Consider the following 23074-nt stretch of genomic DNA (forward strand, 5'->3'; position numbering starts at 1 on the left):
TTTTAGTAGAGACAGGTTTCACCGTGTTAGCCAAGATGGTCTCGATCTCCTGACCTCGTGATCCGCCCATCTCGGCTTCCCAAAGTGCCGGGATTACAGGCTTGAGCCACTGCGCCCGGCCAGCAAGATTATTAAGTAAATTCAAACAACAACAGCAACAACAACAATTTTTTTTGTACAACTAACTTTATATTTCAGGTGAAGGTGTTCAGAGAAGTTCAGAGTAAGGATTCAAATTCTGTTTATTAAATTATCTTCATTATTGTGGAGGTGGTCTAGTTCAAATGCTAAGGTGCTCCTATACAAATATCAATCATTTGAGATATGAAAGGGAGGTTACGTGTGTGTATATAATTTTTTTTGTGAATTACGGTTTCTCTAAAATCAGGATATAGTTTCCATTAATTCTCTAATGAGTTCCTTGACATCAAAGTCCAATGGGCTATTATATCACAGGTATCTTTTAATTAAGGTCTATATAATGGATCCAGGCATCTTCAGAGCAACAGGTCAGCTTCTACATGCGTATGTATTTGGGTCCTGTGCTGTGCTGGGCTTCCAGGTTCTAACATCCCATTTGGAGATTGTTGTAAGTTCAGCTACTCTTCCATGCCAGAACAGACTAATTACAAAATGTTACTACAAATGAATACTTAAAAGTGAAATAAATCATGGGGATGATGAGGACCTAACAAATCTCAGTATGATTACGGCATGGGTGGTGAAGCAGGATGTAGCTGATGATGAGACTGCAGCAATGATATGGGAGCAGCTCTCACAACAGCGAGCACCAGAGCAAGCCTTTGAGGAGAAAAATGGCATGGCCCGATTTGCTTTAGAGAATTGATTTGCTTTAGTGAGTTGATGTGTCCTTTCAAAAGATATGTTGAAGCCCTAGCCCTCAAATCTGTGAATGTAATTATATTTGAAAATAAGGTCTTCCAGATATAATCAAGTTACAGTGCTGCCATACTGGATCAGGATGGGCCCTACATTCAATGACTGGTGTTCTCATAAAGAAAGATTTTGATACAGAGGCACACGCAGAAGGAAGACAGCCATGTGAAGACAGTGACAGAAACTAAAGTGATGTAGCTCCAAGCCAAAAAATGCCAAGGACTGGTGGGAACCACCAAAAACTAGGAGTGAAGCATGGAACAGATTCCTCCCTAGAGCTTCAAGTGCCTGGTGACACTTTGACTTTGGATGTCTAGCCTTCACACCTGTGAAAGAATAAATTGCTATTGTCTTAGCCACCCAGTTTGTGGTAATTCATTATGGCCACACTAAGGAACTTAATACAAATACTTTATCATCATCACAAAGAGGGGAATGGATGAAAAGTGAGCAAGACTGGACAAAGGGAGACCAATTAGGTGGCTGTCCTATAATTTAGGTGACAGACAGATCATGGTGGCACTAACAGGAACAGCAGCATGAGGATGGTAAGAAGCAGGTTGAGAGTTGAAGTTGAGAGTTATTTAGGAGGTAGAATGAACAGGATTCGTTATTATGAGAGGAAATTTTAGGAGAAGAAAGAGTCAAGGATAATGTCCAAATTTCTGGTTTGATAAACACTTATAATATTAACTTGGAAAAGAATAGATTTGGTTGGAGTCGGAGAGTAAATGAGTTTACTTTCGTCCAAGGGATATGTGAGATACTTGTGTAATAGCTAAGTTGATTTGCCCCATAGGAAAAAGTTCTGGGGTGGAGATAAAATGTTACTATGATATTCTTTGCTTCTCCTATAGCACTTAGTACCTCAATTATTTTAGTCTCCTCTTTATCTGTATATCCTGAAGAGGAGAATAACTCAGGCCAGAAAAGTGAGAAGACAGCATCTTTTTGTTTTATTTATTTTTTTTGTTTTGTTTTGTATTGTTCTGTTTTGTTTTGGACAGCCACAAATCCAGAACAACAGAAATAAAAATTCCCACCAGACACTGTGTTACTTTTTCCATAGATTATTCACTATAATCCTCACAAGAATAATCTTCACTAAAACCAAATTAATTTTAACATTCACTAAAATGAAAAGAAAAAAAAAAAGCAAAACAATAAACCCCAAGAGTCTCAGGTGCTGGAAAGAGAAGGGTCCCAAGTCTGGAGAAACAAGCTGGAGCTGCACAGGAGTCATGAGGACTGGGTGAAGGAGCCTGGTGATGACCCCTTGGGAGAGGGCGACTGGGATTGACTCCTTCAAAGGCCAGAGTCCTGGAGCATTTCGACACAAAAGGCACACGCAGTATAAATAACTCTCTCTGTCAGCCCAAGTAAATGTCAAGAGTCTTTCTCTGAGAGAAACAGAAACCCAAGCCTTGTAACTGGAAGAACTGAATTCTTTCAGTGTTATCTTCGAGTTACAGGGATATTAAGCCAAAACGTATCCTTGCAGAGGCAAATATGAAACATATAAAATATGTATATGGAGATGCTTCAATAACATGGGCACAAGAAAATCATCCCTCAGCCCACTAACTCCACTGAAAATGGGTATGTGGTAGAAAATAAAAATACCAAAAACACCCAACCCCACCCAAGACAAGCACACCACAGCTATACTGAACCACACAAGGAAGGAAAGTTGGTGGAAGTGGCAAATGGAAGAATGTGTGAACCCCAAAAGTGAAACTAACAGGAAGTTTCAAAGAATTTGACATTCTAAAATTAATTTCTAAAGACATACAGCAAAAAAAGATGATATAAGAAACAATGTAAAAGATATTTAAGATGTCCATTGCAGCAACATGGATGCAGTTGGAGGCCATTATCCTGAACCAGTTAATGCAGAAACAGAAAGCCAAATACACATGTTTTCATTTATAAGTGGGAGCTGAATATTGGGTTCATATGAACACCATCATGGGAACAATAGACATTAGAGAGTCAAAAAGAGGGGAGGCAGAGATGGAAGCAAGGGTTGAAAAACTACCTATTAGGTACTATGTTCACTACCTGAGCAATGGGAGTATTAGAAGCCTAAGCCTTAGCATCACACAGTATACCCATGTAACAAACCTGTACATATACCTTCTGAATCAAAATTAAAAATGTAAATAAATAAATAAATAAATAAATAAATAAAGGAAAAGAAAAAATATATTTAAAAATAATAAAATAATGGCAAGGATAATACCTCACATTTATCAAGGACTTAGTATTTTCCAGGCATTATTCTAGTATGCACACATACTATACACATTATTTGGCCTATTAATCACCTTGACCCTATGTGGCAAGTACTATTATTCTACTTTTACAAACCATGAAGCTGAAACAGAGAGATGACCATCAACAAGATCACATATTTCATAAATAATAGAGCTGGGGTTTGAACCCAGGAAGTCTCATTTCAGAGCTCACACTTTGGTGCACCAAGTAGAAATTCTAAAATTACTTTTATAAAATAGTCATTGGAACCTACTCAGTGATTAATTGAACTGAAGACTTGATACAATTGAAGGAAGAAAACTGCACGACCATCTGAGAAAATCTGTCCAGCTTCTATTACAAATGTAGCACCAGATGACACACAGAGAGAAGATACAAATGTGAATAAGGAGGTAAGGGCATGATGATGAGGTTAAGTCTAGGTCACTAAGAGTTTCAAAATGAGAGAAGAGAGAAAGTGGGGGAAAGAATATATGCAGAAACAATGCTGAGAATTTTCTAGAATTGAAAAAAACTGCATTCTCAAAAGTAGGAGATGCACAGAGTTTTATTTATTCTTCATTTATATCTGTACCTACATTAAGTATAGCAAAAATGCATAAGGTCAAAGACAGAAACAGCTACCAGAGATAGAGACAGTTTACCTATAAAGGAATGGTGATTTGACTGACTGCAGAACATGAATGTAAGAAGACAATGTAATAACACTTCAAATGCTAAAGAAAAATGAAATTCGACCTAGATATTTACACCTAACCCAAAATTCATTCTTGTGTAGGCAAGGGCAGAATGTATAAGCTAATCATCTCTTCAAATAATAAATCTAAAAGAAATGAGGTGGGTTATAGAAGCAATAGTGGACAAAGGAATTTGTAAACAAGTTGATAAATGTTAAATAATTAAGTTTTGGTTGTGTCTGAAAAAATACAGTAATAATAATGATTAGTATTTGGGGACCAGTAGAAAACTACCTAGAAGATGGGTAGGAATAATTAATTTGGATTTCAACACACTTACTATTATTTTATTACTCAAGAGAGGAATAGAGGTATTGATTAGTGTTACATGTTAAATATACATATTAAAATTTAAAGGTTAATCATTAAAAGAATAGAAGGCAAAACTTCTAAAGGAAGGAATGACATAAGTACAATGACTATGACAATAGAAGGAAAAGAAAAAAATAATATATTGATCCAGAATGAAACAGAATAATATTTCACATGTGTAAAAGTTTAAATACAAATTTAAAAGCTCACGTACATGAATACATATATATACAATAAATTATAGACACATTTATAGACACATGAGCCATGAGGAAGCATACAGTCAGCTTCAGAATGGTGACGGTAGGAAGGAGAGGAAGTACGGGGTGGGATACAAAAGCGGCTTGAATAGTGTTTATAACATTTTACTTCTAATAAATACTAATCAAATTCAAATATGGAAAAATATTAAAATGCCATATCCAGTACATAATTTCCACACTATAATTTTATTGTTTTATCTTTTCTTTTTTGTTTGTTTGGTTTTTTTTTTTTGAGACAGAGTCTCACTCTGGCACACAGGCTGGAGGGCAGTGGTGTGATTTCGTTCACTGCAACCTCTACCTTCTGGGTTCAAGCGATTCTCCTACTTCAGCCTCCCTAGTAGCTGGAATTACAGACTTGTGCCACCACAACTGGCTAATTTTTGTATTTTTAGTAGAGACAGTGTTTCATCATGTTGGCCAGGCTGGTCTCAAACTCCTGACCTCAAGTGGTCTGCCTGCCTCAGCCTACCAAAGTGTTGGGATTACAAGCATGAGCCACCATGCCCAGTGAAATTTTATTAATTTTTTAAAGGAAGAAAAAATATACATCAGAAGATAAAACAAAGAAGCAAGTTCAGGAATGTTAATTAACTTTTCCATGATCACAGGCTATGAGGTGAAAACAAACAAGGAAATACAGATTTCTCATATCAATGTCTGTTCAACTAACTTCGGCTAATTCATTTTTGCATTAACATGAACAGGGCCTGGCATGTGGCACAGGTGCTCAGAATGAGAGGCAACAGCTGAGAAAGTTCTTGGAGGGAAGTTCCTTGCTGACAGTGGTTTGGTATTAAATGCCACAATTTAACAGGCAGCCTCAGGGTTGCACTTGGCATTCAGGGGTCTGTTCCAGTTGGAAAGAAGCCAATTCTCAAAGAATCAGAAGCTATGACCTAAGAAAACTTAAAGATCATCTAGTTCAATTGGCTTAGTTTACAGGAGCTTAACTGGCTTGCTCAAAGTCAATCAATGAGTGGTTGACTCAAATTCTAATGCTATGTCAATTTTACCAGTGCACTAAACTTTATCAAGTGGTAGCAGAACATTGCTGGTATGATGATGTGGTGATGATGATGACAAAGATGATGACGTAGATAAAGATGATGGTGGTAGTGATGATGACAGCTCACTTTGGGGAAGCATTAAACTAAATTCTAGGCACTCACCCAAATTCTTTATAAGTATCCTTTTGATTCCTCCTCCAATAACCCAAGTAGTCAGGTATAATTATAATCCCCATTTCAGATAAAATAAATTCTTCTCAGTGACTAATCATTAATAAACGACAGCACAGGTTCCGAACCAGGCAATCTGACTCTGAACTGGATCTCTTAACCATGTGCTGTGCTGAAGACTCAAATGTTAGGGGAAAGAAGGGAAGGTGGCCACTGGGAGCTTGATCCCATCCCTTTTGGGTGCAACTTGGTCTACTATATTTCCTGTTACTGGAGATGCAAAGTGGATATTCGGTTTAGAATTTGTCATCATCTGATGTTCATATCTATTCCATGTGGTTTCAAGTCAAGCAGGGATTTTGAAGCAATGGTAAGTCAAAATATAAATGGATGGACCTATGAGTTATTGAACTAAATGTGAAGTGACTGCTCTTAAACACACCTTTAGTTTTCATATATATAGGGAATACTTCTGTAAAAAGTAAACATTTTATCCTCTCCTTGGTGTGTATAAACCCTTATCACAGTAAGAAAAGAAAAAAAAAAAAAAGATGCTTGTGTAATTTATTTTATGTCAACCAAAGTGAAAATGACTCAAAGTTTTCTAATAATAAGATGCTATTGGTTAAAGGATGTTAATAATACTGTTTATAAGATGACTCAATTTATGACTCTACTATCTGCACTCAACAAGAAAACAAAGCTTGTTACTTTTAGAGGCAGAACTGTATAGTGGTCAGGAGTCTTGAGTTCTGGAGAAAGGGTATTGAGTTTACATTTCAGCAATGACACTAAATTTTCTACTGTGTGCTTAATCAGTACTAGTATTTATGCACTCTCAAATTTAAAAAGAATGGTCAAGCATATATTCATTTCACTCAGTCTCCAACCAGCAACTTATCAGTATTTCAATTACCTGCTGAACAACCGCAAGAGAATAAAACCAAAATTCTCAGTATACACAAATTTTATTTGTGAGAAAAACACAATCTAAAATTCTGTTCTGTACACATAGAGAATGCTGGCTATAAAATTTTATTCCAAGTATAAAACTATATAGTTTGTAAACACGCATAGCTATTACCCAAAGGATATAAACAGCTGCCCAAAAGATTTTATATATCAAAGTTATATCAATTTCCAAGTAATTTAGAAGGAAACAAGTGAAACAAATCAATTCGATTTGCAAAATGTTGGAATTTCTCATGAAAAATATTGAAATGCAAACAAAAGATTTAACAAACCTAGACCCAGTGAAAAACACATTACAGACATAGGATATCAAACTGTTAAAACGTCAAAAAATCAAAACAAGACAATAATCAAGATGGGTTAACTTAATAGGTTTCCTTCATTTGAAGCAAAATACAGCTTTTAAAGAGGCATAGCTTAGTGATAGAAATCACAAAATGGCATCCAGATGCCAAACAGTTTGCAGAAATGGTTTGCTGGTTTACAGAGCTCTTTAAAAAAATCGGGTTACAAAATCACATTTCATATTTCTAAAATCTAGTTTTGTTTTTTTTTTTTTTTTTCCCTGCTTTTCTTAAAAAGCCGAGGTTACTTTCTTACAGAGCAGCAGCAAGGTGGAGTTCAGTCATTTCTGTCCTCATCACATTAGGTGTTCCAGTTTGCCACCTGTTTTACTAACCTATTGTAGTATTCACATCGCTAGCCTGCCCCCTATTGTCAAGCGAGCTCATAACTCCTATCCACTGCCAGGCAAATTCAAGTCGTGAATGTGATCGATGGCAGAAAGGACTTTAAGACTGGACATTATTTAAGAGGTTCATTTGTTCATCTATTCAATCATTCACTCATTCATTTGTTCAAAAAATATGTGGATATTTGATAAAAGCCAGATACTGGGTTCAAATAAGAATATAAACATTTGGGACTTCTTTTCATTTAGGTATTATGCAATCATACATCTGGAGGAGCTTACCAAGGTGTATGAAATACAGTTGAGGACACAATATTAGCAAATTTTAGGAAATGAAATAAATTCTAAAGAGTTCCAATAATTTAAATGGTCCCAAAAGATGGAGAATTTAAAGAAAGAAGGGGTGGTCAACAAGGCAAAATCATGGTTGAGAAGTGAAGTCAAATGAAGAAAAAAATAAAAAGACCATTTCATGAGATAAGTAGCAAATCTCTGGTGTCATGTAAGAGGGCACTTAGAGTAGATAATAAAACCAGGTTCCATAGCGAGAAAGTGCGAATAAGAGCATAAGAAAGAAAGAGATGTGAGTTAAATGGGGGTAAGGGGTGGATGCGAAGAGAAAGTGTGGGGCTGGATGCAGACAGGGAAGTGGGTTGGTTATTTTATAGGCTATGGGAGATGCCAAGTGAAGAGGACTGAATATGTGCAAAAGAAAGTCTTGGCACCAGAGAGTTCACAAGAATAACCATAACTGAGAAGCAATTCAATCTAGTTAAAGAACCATTAACTTAAATTTTGATATTACAGCAAAATTTGGCAACTTTTCCATGAGCTACATCCACAGGTTACTTCTTGGTACAAATTTTAGGATGGTATTTTCACAATGAAAGTTTTCTTTAATTGGCACCAACATTCAGTAACAATAAGCTACAAAAGAAAATCTATTGATTACCAATTAAGCCTTATTTTCTGGCATTCTACTTGTGACCTCAACGTTTGTAAATATTTCTGGTTCTTTGGTTCTGCTGGAAATAACATTGTTTTCCACAGAGGTATTTAATCTTGGTCCAATGAAATCCAGTGTCATCTTTCTACAAAATGCACCTGATTTCTATAAAATGCCATCTTTCACCACATTTAATAATCAAAGGAAAGCAAGATTAAGATACAGATCATAATGCATTTATACTAGAAAGATAATGTTTATTTCACTCTTCTGTATATCTACACCAAACATACTATTTCTTCCAACTTTGACATTGAAAAAAATCTAATGGCAACTACATGTTCATCAGATAAGGATCAAATGAACTCAGTAGGAGAAAAAAGGAAAGTTGAGAATAGTTATTTCTGAATTTTCATAAGGTAATATAGCCTGAATAAGATGACTTATCAGAATATTTTTATTTCACTTATTAAGCTGTGAAACAGTCAGAAAGAAAATAAAACCTGTCATCTGTTTGTGGCTTAAGAAACAATAACTTCCTAAATTACTTCTTAGAAGTTCTTTGAAGCAAAAGGCTCATAATGTAATTTTTTAAATGAAAGCACAATTTGAAATGAAAACAAAACTGGCTGTTCCCATATGCTAGGAGTAAATTATGTCCTATTGCTGTCCCTCCCTAGGAGACGCTCCCACACCCAAAATTCAATCGGAAAATAAATGTTTATTGGTTGTTGCTTATTCAAGTAGTGTATATACATACAGCACTGAATGTTGAAAAGGCTCATCTATATTTAATGATAACTGAGATACACTGCTTATTGGAAAATGAGAGTAGGATACCCAAATATGTTTGTCATACATTCTGTAAAATGCATGGTATAAAGTCAACTCAGTTTTTCCTCCATAATACATGAGAAGAACCCCCAAGTGCTTGCTTCTTAATTCTTAGTTTAAAAATACAGTATCATTCTCACAGAAGTACACATCTACTAGTCTAGCCTTCACAGCCTATCCCATAGTGAATCCAGATGTACATTACCTCCACCTACTCTTCCATCACACCATAAGAGTGACAACAATTATGACCTACAAGTGAACCCTGGGAAAGCTTCACTGCCTTGTGATCATTGTAATGTCAGTGGCAGGCCATCTGGAGCTGCTGCCGCCATCACACTGGCTGCAGCAGGAAGGCATGGCCAGGTCTGCACACCCATGGAGCCAGCAGGAGCCAGGACAGGTAGGACCCCCACCCCTTCTGTGTTGGGATGGGAGCTCCCTGGGTGCCACTGTAGCTGCCCAAGCCACGACTATGGACCCAGGCATCCCTGTGCTCCAGGGCTGGGAGTAGGCAGGACCCCTGTCCTCCAGGGCAGGGCTGCAGTCACCCAAGTCGTGGGCAGGCAGGGGGAGGCAGGAGCTCTGTTCTCCTGGGTGCAGCTACAGCTGCCCAAAATCACGGCCACGAACCCGGGCCTCCTCTGTGCTGTTGTGGGGCTAGAAGCTAACAAGATCCCTGCCCTCTTGGAGGCAGCTAGACCCAGGCATTTCTGCACTCTTGGGGGCCTGGGATCAGAAGTGCCTGCTCCCACTGCCTGGCTTCTCTCTGTTTTTGGCTACCATCCTGATTTTGGAGGAAAGTTGGGACTGAGCCCAGGTGCTGTCACAGCCCGGCCAGGTGTGCACATGATCAAGGCAGTGCTGACATGCCAGTACCCTGCCAATTCGCCCCCCTCTGGGCTTTGGGCGCCAATGAGCATAGGAGGGAATCCAATGGTGGGCTGAGGGCAGCTTGGCAACAGCAGGAGGCAGACAGGTTCCTGGGCAGAAAGGGAGTGGATGCCCAGCAATGCTCCATCTTCAGGCCAGGGAGGGCCTGAAGGCTGGAGGCCAGGCTGCTAGTCCCATGGACCGTAGTGGGAACTTGCAGTGTCTTTTCTGGACCTGCCTATTGTCGCTCATGAACCAATCAGCATGTACTTCCTCCCTTCTGAGGCCCATAAAAGCCCCAGGCTTAACCAGAGCAGAGCTGACATTAGGATGACCAGCTGCAGAGAGGACCTAGGCACTGTAGGGTCTCATCTCTGTTGAGAGCTGCAGATGATGGGACGACCAGCTGCAGAGAGAAGCTACCCTCTCTGCTAAGAGCTGAACACTCATTGGGACACCTTGGCTATGGAGAGGGGCTGCCCACTGCCAGTTTTCTCTGAGCTGTTCTACTGTTCAATGAAGCTCCTCTTTGTCTTATTCAACCTCCACTTGTCTGCGTACCACATTCTTCCTGGTCACAGGTCAAGAGATCGGGAACCACGGAATGGAGAGGCTAAAAGAGTTGTAACACAAACAGGGCTGAAACGTGCCCCTTACTTGCCACATTGCAGGTGAAGACAAGGAGAGAAGAGCTGCAACCCTTTGGGGGGCACAGACTGGGGAGCTCCCCGAGCCAGGGCTGTGACTCTCGGTTTGGGGCTATGCAGTTCCTGGTGTCTCTAAGCTTCCAGGCACGACCACATTCCCTGGTGCCAGCCGGGGAAGCTCCTTGTGGTGTGCTTGGTCCAGCTGCAGCCTTACAAAGAGCCCATGCCAGCACCTGGAGCTGCGCACCTCACAGCAGCAGCCAGATTGTTTGCCTGTGCAGTGGCCGGACCCCACGCTCACTCACACACCCCTTGCCACTTCATGCCTGACTTGCAGTCTCCCTTGAAGGTGTGGGAACCAGGTCAGTGGTGTGAACTGAGTGCAGTCTGCCAGGCCAAGTGGGCACACTGAGCCCAGTGGGCCCGAGCAAAACTCGGTCAAAGGTGCCACCAGCCACTGGTTTCCAGCCAGGAAATTGACACCCCAAAGATCCCATAACAATTGTTGGTACAAACAGGTTTAAGGATTTCAAAAATTTCAAACAACCATATTAATGATTCTAGGTAAAATCATTGCACAAAATGTAGCAGGGACTTCCTCTCTTTAAAGTTGCAATTAAGTACACAAACCTGAAAATGTTTCCGATTAATATAACACTGATTTATTAGAAATTAAGGAATTTATTCTACAACCTATTCAAACAGATTCCAAGTCCAGCTGAAAATAAATAACAATTGATTTATCATCAAGGGTCCATATTTGATATTGGGATAAGTACCAAATAAAAAGCCTATTGTGCTAGGAGCTCAAAATTTCAGACAGGAATTTATGTAGCACTCAAACAAAAACCTGTATTACACATGATCGACTTACCCCTGCAAGGCTTTCTCTCCAAACCAGTCTCCTTTTCCTAAAGTTCTAAGAAAGACTGGGTCTTCACTTGGTGAGTCTTCACGAGTGACATTTACCTACAAAGAGATACAATGGAAGTTTAAATCCACTGCTTACCTACAATGAACAAAGGAACACTAATTAATGAGGTTAATTCCATTTCTTGTTTATTTTCTGAATTTATTTTATAAAGAAAAAAACCTTTAAATTACCACTAACAGGACCAAAGAACAATATTACAAATTCCCAGGAAAACCACAAGAGCTCACCTCCAAATATTTTGTTATCCTTTCAAGTTATTTTAAAGAAATAATACATTACTAGTAAATTTGATCTCACTCCTCATCTCCATTCTAATTTTCCTGCCTGTATGAAGCAACCACTATAATGAACCTAGTGAGCATTCTGTCCATCTTTTTTATGTGTTTATGTACATGTATTTTTAAAATATATTAATAATATAAGTAGTATTCCTCATTCTGCAACTTACTTTTTTCCCTTAATATTGTTTTAATTATTTATTCCGTGCTCTTAGGTATAAATCTCTTTCATTCATTTTAATGTATGAGTTTTATCTCATTATGTAAATATATTTACTTACCCATATCTTGTAAATTGGCAGTTATATTGTTTCCATTTTTTTCTTTCTTTCTGCTGAAATGAACAGCCTTTTACATGCCTCCACAGGCATATCCTACTTTCTCTAGGATAAGCCTGTCCCTTTCCCTGAGAAGAATCCAGCTTTCATTTGAAGACACATCACATTTTCATAAAGATTTCTTGCATGGTTCTAATTGACTATATCCCTAATAATTCATATGCTTCATTTGGTAGGATTTATATTTCTAAAGATGTATACACTACATACATGCCCTTTTTTACTATACTAAATAAAGTGCCCTTAAAAGAAAGTTGTATTTCTTTGGCATTCTCCACAAATTATAATAAGCACTCAATAAATAGTTGTAAATTGTTTTAACAGAATGTGTCATTACTAACAAGATAGATAGCCTAGAACACACAGGACTTGTGACTTAACAGAAGGCAAGTGATAATGTTTTTTGTTGCATGAATGAAAACAAAAATAGAGTAACTTGTACCTTTGTGTTAATTCATATCTCCCTCAAGCTCTACTAACATTCATAAAACTGTCTTTTTGTCATCCAGAAAGGTTAAATAGTTAAAATTCACCTACCTGGAAAATGTGATGAAGTAAAAAACTAATTTCTTGAAACAATGCTAAAAACACTTAAACACATTTAATAATACTATGTTTCAGGTTTCTGAATCTAGAGATTAGATGTCAAAGACCAGAATTTTTATAAGTATTAAGAAGGTCTGTGTAAGGTGGAGGAAATTCAATTATTATTCTCCACTGATCCATTTGATTACTCCTCCACACAGTGTTTCAAAACCATGGAAATTCAGTTTTTAACACTTTTACTTACCACTAAGCTGTATCACAGAGACACTAATTTGTATGCTGACGAGGCTTTTATAGATGCGGAATCTTCTGTAGGGAGTCAGATCTAAAATAAAAGTTACTGGGCCCTTATTCTTGAGGTTCTGATTCACTCATGTTCATATAAAAGCTAAAATTTAGTTTCTTTGTTTAAACAGTATTCCATTATATGACTATTATGCAATGTACTAATTCTGTAGATATAAATGTGGGTGGCTTCCAGTTTTATTTTTGTTATATTTTGTTTTTATTGTACTATTAACTGTGTTACTGTGAACATTCTTATACATGTGCTCTAGTGTCCATGGCTAAGAGTTCACTAGGGCCAACGTTTATGGATAAAGAACAAGGTTATTAAGTATATGCATCTTCAATTTTACTAGATATTAACTCACTCTTGGTACAATCTTACATTCCTACCATCAATGGATGAAAACGCATATTATATTAGACTGTTATCAATACTTAATATTGTCAGACTTTGATTTTTTTCCAGAAAGGTAGGTATTAGATGGTATTTCCCTTATTATTAATGGAGGTGGGAGATTTTATCATCTTATTTTTTGAGCCACTTGTGCTTCTTTTGATTATGTGTCTGATCGTGCTTTTGCCTATTTTCTATTGGACTGATTATCTTTACTTTGGTTGTCCATTCACAAGAGTGTGGTTTGTCTAAACCATCTTTGTGATGTCTTGTTGAACAAATTTATTAATTTTAATGCAATTACACTTAACCATTTTATCTTTTATTGTTTGCATTTTAAAATATCTTATGCAAGAAATCCTTTCTTATCCCAAGATAATAGAAGTATTCTCCCAATTACCTTTTAATTTTTTCCTAATTTTTCTTTTCACATTTACATCTGAAAGTGGCATTGTGTATGGTGTGAGCTAGGGATCCCATTTTATTTATGTCCCTATGCATAACCAGTTGTGATATCTGTAGTGTCCACGCTATCCTAAATCAAGCTTCCATATTATAATGGATCTTTATCTGGGCTCAACATTCTTACTCTGACATATTTGTCTGGTTTTCAGTCAAATTAAGGCCACATTTTTTTCCATTACCTGAACCTTATAAAAAGTTTTGATATATACTGTAGTAACTCCCAACGTGTTTCTCTTTCTTTCAGATGTTCTTCCATGTTGGTGTTTTGCTCTTCATTATAATATTTTAAATACAATTTTCTTCTTAAAAGACTTGAACATTTTCTTGTTACAGATATGCCTAGATACTTGATTTTGAAATGGTATTTTAAAACATATTTTAGTTACTTGGTACAGTATTTAGAAAGGTACATGAATTTTTAAGTTATCATATAGTAAATTTAACTTCCATCATACAGTAAAATTTACTTCTTTTTTGGAATATAGTTGTGTGAACTTAAACACATGGATAGTTTTGTCTAATTCCCAGAACAATTAGATACAGAACAATTTCTCCAGAAACTCCTTCATGCTATGTTTTGTAGTCATATCCTTCTCATTCCTCACCCCTATAGTCTGTTCTGCATCAAACTAATTTTAACTTTTGGAGAATGCCATATAAATGAAATAATAGAATATTTAACCTTCTCAGATGTTTTTTTCTTACTCAGCATTAGGCCTTGAAGATTCATCCAAGTTGTTGCATGGTTCAATAGTTTATGTTTTTTATTGCTAATATTTCATTGAATGAATATAACATAATTTGTTTATTTCTAGTTTTGGCAATTATGAATAGAGATGCTACAAACACTGATGCAGAGTTTTTGTGTGAGCTATATTTTCATTTCTCTAGAATAAATATCACAAAGAGCAATTGCTGTGTCATACGGTAAATGTTTATTTAACTTTATAAGAAACTACAAATTGTTTTCCAGAATGGCTTTACCATTTTGCATTCCCAAGAGCAGTGTATGAGAATACTGGTTGCTCTGCATCCTCACTAGCACTTGATGTTGTTAATTTTTGTTTTCAGATTTAGCCATTCTATTAAGTATGCAGTAGTATCTCAGTATTTCAATATGCAATTTTCTAATGACTAATCATTTTGAACACCTCTTCATGTGCATATTTGCCATTTGTGTATCTTCTTTGCTGATGTGTTCAAGTCCTTCATTCTTTTATTTTTTGTTAGTGGGCACTTCAGTGTTTTTTGTTGATTTTTAAGTGTTTTTTTTATTGATTTTTAAGTGTTTTTTATATAGGTTCAATAAAGGATAGGATCAATATAAGCCCCTTACCAAATGTGTACTTTTCAAATAATTTTGCCTGTTAGTAATTTGTCTTTCCATTCTCTGAAAAGTGTTTTTCGCAAAATAAAAGTTTCTAAATTTGGTAAAGCCCAATTTATCATTTTTCTCTATGGATTGTGCTGGTGGTATCATGTCTAGGAACTCTTCCTATCTAGCCGCAAGTCATATATTTCTCTTGAAAGTTTTATAGCTTTGTTTTACTTTTAAATCTATTACCAATTTTAATTTAATTTTTATTGAAGGTATAAAGTCTAGGTCAAGGTTCTCCTGTTTTGGTCCATGGTACCAATGGTTCCATCACCATTTGTTGAAAAGACTTTCCTTTTATTGTCAGTTGCTTTCATTTCTTGATTGCTCTGTTTCTCATCCTAAGTATGTGAACTGTAGGCATATTGTAGATACCACTTATCAGGGCAAGAAAGTTCTCTTATATTCTCAATTTGCTGAGAATTTTTTTTATGAATGGATGTTACACTTGTCACACCCTTTCACTTCATCATTTGACATGATAATGTGATTTGTTTTCTTTAGACTGTTAATATGGTAGAATACGTTGAATGATATGGTTTTTTCAATATTCATTTATAGTAAAATATCCAGTTCTATAATGTCCAATACAGTCACCACTAGCAGCTATTGCAATGTGGCTACTGCTACTGAGAAATTAACATTAAAGTTAAGTTAGGTAATTTTACTTTAATAGCAAGTGTGACTAATAGCTATTATATTGGGTTGTGTAGAGATATAGAACAGTTCCATTAATAAAGAAAAATGTACTGAATAATGCTAATTTGCTAAACTCTTATTAATTTTAATAATATATATTTCTACATAAAATCCTAAATGAAACTCAAAACATGTATAAATAATTATTGTTTCTTTATTTACAAATATTATTTATTTTTCTTAACTTACTATAGTATTTGGGATGTCTAGTACCACACTAAACAAGATTGGTAATAATATATATCTTTATCTTGTTCTTGATATTTAAAAAAGGTTTTCCAGAGGGTTCACCATAATGTATACATAAATATATGTATACATATGCAAATAAAATTTCCATAACAGAACACTTTTTATATTAAAAAACATTGAGCATTGTGTTAAGGCAACATGTTTAATTGGCATGTTTAAATACTTGTTAATTTTATGAAGCAAAGCCATGTAATTTTAAATGCCATTTGATAGAAAAGAATTTTTGAATCCCTTTTTTTTTCTAATGGTAGGATACAAGGTATGTTGAATGGAATCAGAAAAATCAAAATGCTTTTGAACTATTATTAGAACTCTGCAACTTTGCTTACCCATCCTGTTCAATTTTCATTTGATTTATTTATAAAGAGATAGTTCATTCTGTGATGTGACACAACTGCAGGGACAAATGCAGGAATCTTTGGTGCTTTATAGTTCACTGTTGGAGAAGCAAGTCATGTATCCAGGCAGCTGTAATGGAGTGATTGAAGTATAGAGAACTAACTGAGCTTCTACTTGAGGCAGCACCAGGTACTTTAGCCATCATCACTGCAAGCATTCTGCCTTAGGTTTTAGAAAATCAGATTGCACAGGCTTAATGGGGAAAACAAGTATTGCAAAGCTTATTTTATAATGCTTCTCTCTTTGTGTGAATGTGCTTAATGGAAGAATAAAAATTGTTTTACACTTAAATAAGTGGAACTGAACAAGGGGAATTTCATTTGTAGCTTGGCAGCCCCTGCTGTGTCTCCTTCTATCTCACAGCATTTTCTAAGAAAAAGCCAGTTTGGTAGCAGCAAGAAACAGATCTTGGCCAAGGTTATCCTTTATACATTTTTTAAATGCATGGGAAAACAAGTTGACATCTGTACACCTAAAAAAAAATATAACATATAATTGTAGAAAATTCCAGTTCTACAACTTATTTGCCTGCTGAACTGAGCCTACTCTCTTATAATTCACCTGTCTTTAGTGCTGTTTGCCATTGGGACGTAAGTATGCTGACCTTACCTTCTGCTTGTTAAGACTTAATATATTCCAATTATTGTGTATGGTGACATATTCTTAATGATTTTAATATGTTAGAATTAGAACTAATATAATTAATATTGTTAGCATATTAGTATTAGAATGAATAAAATTAATACAATTATTATGTAATTTACATAACTAAGAATCATAGCAGCTAACTTGTATCACCTAGAAAAGTAAGTTAGTAGAAATTGATGTCTGGTTTAAAGTAAAAGATCTTGAATGTGTCAAGAGAGTCTAATATATTAGCATTACTTCCCTCCCAGAATCCCCAGAGTGCTCTGAAATATTACCAAGGGAAATGGTTCCTGTGGTATAATTTCCACACTGTTTCTACTTACACTTACTACGAAACTCGTAAAAAGGCACAACTAATGCACCTGTCTTCAGCTGAAACTGGTTACAAAGCACTACTTTTAGGCAGTAAAATTTGCACTAACAGGGTGATAGCAAAAGCCTGTCAGAAATCCATCTCAAAGGACAAACACATCATTCCATCACAGCAAAGAATTAGCAATGTAGTAAAGACAAAACAAATCTAGAATGTCAGGACAAATTCCCCATGCAATCTTTTGAATCATTTATATCCATGGTGATTTTAAATTTTCCCTGATTCTTTAGTCAATCTAACCAATAAGACAGTAAATAATAAGCTCTAACAATCTATCATATAAACTACAAAATGTTAACATTTTCTTATATTCTAACATTGGAAAATACAAGATACAATTTTAACTATAACCGCGGTCAGACATGTCATTTCATGATGCCTTTTAAGAAGTCAGCCTTGAGTTCTACTTCTATCCCAGGCATTCAGAGATCAGTCAAAAGAATAGGAATAATAAAAATACAAATATTGTTTTCTTCATTTTTGTGTGACATGCCATTGATATAAATATTGACATATGCATACACTTGATCCAAAATTCGTCCAAGGAGAATTACCTAAATTGTGATTCAATAATACTTATAATCTTCCACCTCATTCTATTCACTGTGACTGGAAATTTCTCTATATATGAACTATAAGTTAGCAGAGTCAGTCATTTTATTAAATTAGAAGAAATAAATTTGCTTCATTAATAAAGTGATAATTATAAAAATAGAAACTGGCATATAAATTCCTTTCTACTTGCATTTCCTTCTCCATCTCTTCCTATACTTAGTACATACAGAGATATGAATTCCTTGTAATGATACATAATAAAGAAAAATAAGTTTAAATCACTTCACTGTGGAAAGAAATTTAAGGTATTTTAGTAATATAATAGTATAGTATGAATCTAAAAAAATTCTATTTTCCAATTCACTCAATTTTGTACTTTTAAGATATAAATAAATTCATGTTGATGAAAAACTAAAACAGTTTAAGAAATAAAGTATGATTTTGCATCCGTAACCTTTGTCTACTCCATTTTTACCCCTTCCTTTATAATTTATCACTTTTAGTAGTTTTTAGTTAGTGTATTATTCCAAGAATGTGTATTTATGAAAAGTAACTTAAAACATAGTGCAGGTATCTATCGCCTGTATCATCTCAGGAGCTATTAGCAACTTCCTAAGGCATTAAAAATGACTAAGCTGGTTGGTGCTAACAGGATTAAGAAATTTAGGGCCATGCTGATTTCAAAACCCAGATGTTTCATTATAGCGAGGTTACCTGCTGACTAGATGAATTTTGTAAATGACCTAAGTACTTTCTTTCTTTCTTTCTTTCTTTCTTTCTTTCTTTCTTTTTTTTTTTTTTTTTTTTTTTTTTTTTTTTTTTTTGGAGGCAAAGTCTTGCCTATTACCACGGCTGAAGTGCAGTGGCACCATCTTGGCTCACTGCAACCTTCGCCTCCTGGGCTCAAGTAATCCTCCTGTCTCAGCCTCCTAAGTATCTGGGACCACAGGCATGCACCACCATGCCCAGCTAATTTTTTCTACTTTTTGTATAGATGGGGTTTGACATGTTGCCCAAGCTCGTCTTGAACTCCTGAGCTTAAGTGATCTGCCTGCCTTGGCCTCCCAAAGTGCTGGGATTACAGGTATGAGCCACCACATCCAGCTGGTATTTTCTTTTTTATTATATTATTTTAATGATGGAGATCTTTCTATTCACACAAATATATCAGTGACATCTAATATTATGATTATTAGCAAGTAAGCTACTTACTGGTTTCAAAGCTCCACCTTTTTTTCCCTCCTGCTTCATTTTTTTAAGATCCATTCTCTAATACCTCTCTGTGTCAATAAATGAGACGAACACATATAGCACAAGACTCTGCATGTGTTCCTACTGGAGTTACTAACCAATCCAAGACTCCCCTGATGCATCACTGTCTGTGTCACCAAAGCTTACCGTTCCTTTGCTGATGATGAAGAAGGTGTCCCCTCTTGCTCCTTGCCTGATAATATATTCTCCATTTTCATAGTGGGTCTGAAAAGTAGAAACAATAAGAAAAAAAAAATTAAGCAAGGAGTAAGCTACCAAACAGCTCAGCCTCTTCAAATATCAACCCCCAGGGATACATTCATCCTGATGGAATTTTATCCAAGCCTAGAACCATCGTGATTTAATAATGAATATTAGTTAATGTATGTAATATTTACAAAGATAACATTTCTGTAATGCTCATTTTCAAGACTGCTTTTAATGTCATTTTTCTAGGTGATTATATCATATCTTTAAATTCATTCATTTCAATTGTTTGATGAAAATATTCTTTTCTCCCATCAACTGAGCATGAAACAAAACAGCAGAGCTGCTAATTAAACTACTAATTCTATATTATTTTACTTGACATTTTCATTGGGTTTTGTATTCTCATAACGAGAGCCCTTTTTTCCTAAGAAATTGTTACAGAATGCAAAAATCTTCATTTGAAACCAGGTTGATTTTTATTGTGGGTTAGATGGCCCTAGTTACTTTTTAAGGCACCACTTCATGCTTTAGTGTTCTTGCTTCAGGAGTTTAGACTTGGCCCTGTCAAATAGAATGTCTTAATTTTATGGACTGAATTCTGGTCCAGCATCTGTGAGCTTATAAACCATCAAACGAGGAGTGAGGTAAGGCTGCAAAAGGATTATCATAGTCAGTATATCAGTATTCTGACATGGACACCACAACTAGGTCCGTTTCCAGGGTGAAGATTACTTCTGCAATGAACAAAAGTAATTTCAATAAGGAGAGGTGGGAGAAAGTATACTGCTGGGTCAAGAGGTCTAACAGAAAAATGAGAACTGTGCCGTCTGACCCTATGCTTCTCTGCAGCATAGCAGAGAAGCTCTACTTTTGGGAAATAAAACATTATTTTGCACACTCCTAACAAAACAGAATTCATTGTTTACGTGCAATATCCATTAGGCTGATAGGTATTAATTGTCCTTATGCTTCAATACCATTTTTCTTAACACATAAATGCTAAGATTGCCTTAAAATTGCCTTTCATTAATACTTGACATTGAAAAGAGCCATTATTTTCTTAGTGTATCTGGAAAGTTAACATACTATCTAATTTGCTAATTTTTTTACTCAAAAGTAATTCAGTTTTCTAGGAACAAAATTTTTAAGTAAAAAAGGTATTCCTTATTCCTTTCCCTCAATTTCAACCACCAGATGATATATACAGTCTGGTATGTACACTTCAAGACTTTTTTCTATGCTTTTAACCACCACCACCCCACCCTGCACACACACATGCATACAAATAATTATTTCTAAATAAAAATAATATTATAGAATGCATATTCTTCAACTCATTTATTCCATTTAACAAGATATCTATGTTCAAGTTTCATGTTTTGCTGCATTCAAATGGAAAGAACTTTACAACATGCAGATTTGAAAAACAAAATGGCAGTAATCCACTTTCATGTGTTCATTTAACAAACACCTTTTTGAGGCAGGGTCTCATTCTGTGGCTCATCTTAATTGTAGCTTTCATAATCCCCACAGATTGTAGGAGGGGCCTGGTGGGAGATAATTGAATCATGGGGGCAGTTTCTTCCATACTGTTCTCATGGTAGTGAATAAGTCTTAAGAAATCTGATGGTTTTATAAGAGGTTTCATTTCCCCTTTCGTTTGGCTCTCATTCTCTCTTGTTCACCATCATGTAAGATGTGCCTTTTGCCGTCTGCCATGAATGTGAGGCCTCCCCAGCTATGTGGAATTATGAGCCCATTAAATCTATTTTTCTTTATAAATTACCCAGTCCCAGGTATGTCTTTATAAGCAGCATGAGAACAAACTAGTAGAGTAAATTGGTACTGGGAGTGGGTGCTGCTGTAAAGATACCCAAAAATGTGAAAGTGACTTTGGAATCAGGTAACAAGCAGATGCTGGAAGAGTTTGGAGGGCTCAAAAGAAGATAGGAAAATGTGAGAAAGTTTGAAACTTCCTAGAGACTTGGAGGGCTCAGAAGACAGGAAGATGTGGGAAAGATTGGAACTTCCTAGAGACTTACTGAATGGCTTTGACCAAAATGCTGATAAAATTTGCATCCTGATGGTACAACAGAAAAGAAAAATCTATTTTCTGAGAAGAAATTCAAGCTGGCTGCAGAAATTTTCATAAGCAACAAGAAACCAAATGTTTATCACCAAGACAATGGGCAAAGTGTCTCCAGGGTATATCAAAGTCCTTTGTGGCAGGCCCTCCCAACACCCGCCCAGGGGTCTAGGAGGAAAAAATGGTTTCATTGGCCAGACCCTGGGCTCCGCTGCTGTGTAAAGCCTAGGGACTTTGTGCTCTGTATCTCAGCTGCTCTAGCACTGGCAGAAAGGGGCCAAGGTACAGCTCAGGCTGTGGCTTCAGAGGGTTCAAGCCCCAAGCCTTGGCAGCTTCCATGTGGTGTTAAGCCTGTGGGTGCATAGAGGTCAAGAATTGATATTTGGGAACCTCTGTCTAGATTTCAGAGGATGTATGGAAACGCCTGGATATCCAAGCAGAAGTTTGTTGCAGAGGCAGAGTTCTCATGGAGAACCTCTGCTAGGGGAGTGCTGAAGGGAAATGTGGGATGCGAGACCCCACAGAGTGTCCCCCACTGAAGCACTCCCTAGCGAAGCTGTGAGAAGAGGGCCACCATTCTCCAGACCACAGAATGGTAGATCCACTGACAGCTTGCATGCACAGTGCACCTGGAAAAGTCACAGACACTCAATGCCAATCCATGAAAGCAGCCAGGAGAAAGGCTGTACTCTGCAAAGCCACAGGGGTGGAGTTGCCCAAGACCATGGAAACCCACCTCTTGCATCAGTGTGACCTAGATGTGAGACACAGAGTCAAAGCAGATCATTTTTGAAGCTTTAAGATTTTACTGCCCTGCTGGATTTTGAACTTGCATGGGGCCTTTAGCCCCTTCGTTTTGGCCAATTTCTCCCATTTGGAATGGGTGTATTTATCCAATGCCTGTATCTCCATTGTATCTATGAAGTAACTAACTTGCTTTTGATTTTACCAGCTCATAGGCAGGAGGAAGTTTCCTTGTCTAAGATGAGACTATGGACTGTGGACTTTTGTGTTAATGCTACTGTGAGTTAAGACTTTGGGGGACTGTTGGGAAGGGATGATTGGTTTTGACATGAGATTTGGGAGGGGCTAGTGTGGAATGATATGGTTTGGCTCTGTATGCCCACTCAAATCTCATCTCAAATGGTAGTACCCACTCCCATGTGTTGTGGGAGGGATCTGGTAGGAGACAATAGAATCATGGGAGCCGTTTCTTCCATACTGTTCCTGTGGTAGTAAATAAGTCTCATGAGACCTGATAGTTTTATAAGAGATTTCTCCTTTTACTTGGCTTTCATTCTCTCTTGTCCGCCACCATGTAAGAGTGCCTTTTGCCTTCTGCCATGATTGTGA

At 36.6% G+C, this 23074-nt stretch overlaps 1 protein-coding gene across 1 annotated transcript in view; it reads right to left on the reverse strand.

The window, feature by feature from the left end:
- Positions 1-11279: 11279 nt before the first annotated feature.
- LOC108523607 (cGMP-dependent protein kinase 1-like) overlaps positions 11280-23074 on the reverse strand; it is a 626604-nt gene continuing 614809 nt past the window's right edge. Inside the window, exons 6-7 of the mRNA XM_017864291.1 lie at positions 19573-19650; positions 11280-11599 (exon numbers count right to left, since the gene is read on the reverse strand). Coding sequence (XP_017719780.1) covers positions 11501-11599; positions 19573-19650 — 177 coding nt within the window. The 3' untranslated portion in view covers positions 11280-11500. The remainder of the gene's footprint in view (positions 11600-19572; positions 19651-23074) is intronic.

Source organism: Rhinopithecus bieti, unplaced genomic scaffold (assembly GCF_001698545.2).
Source record: "Rhinopithecus bieti isolate Rb0 unplaced genomic scaffold, ASM169854v2 scaffold_73860, whole genome shotgun sequence".
NCBI lineage: Eukaryota > Metazoa > Chordata > Mammalia > Primates > Cercopithecidae > Rhinopithecus > Rhinopithecus bieti.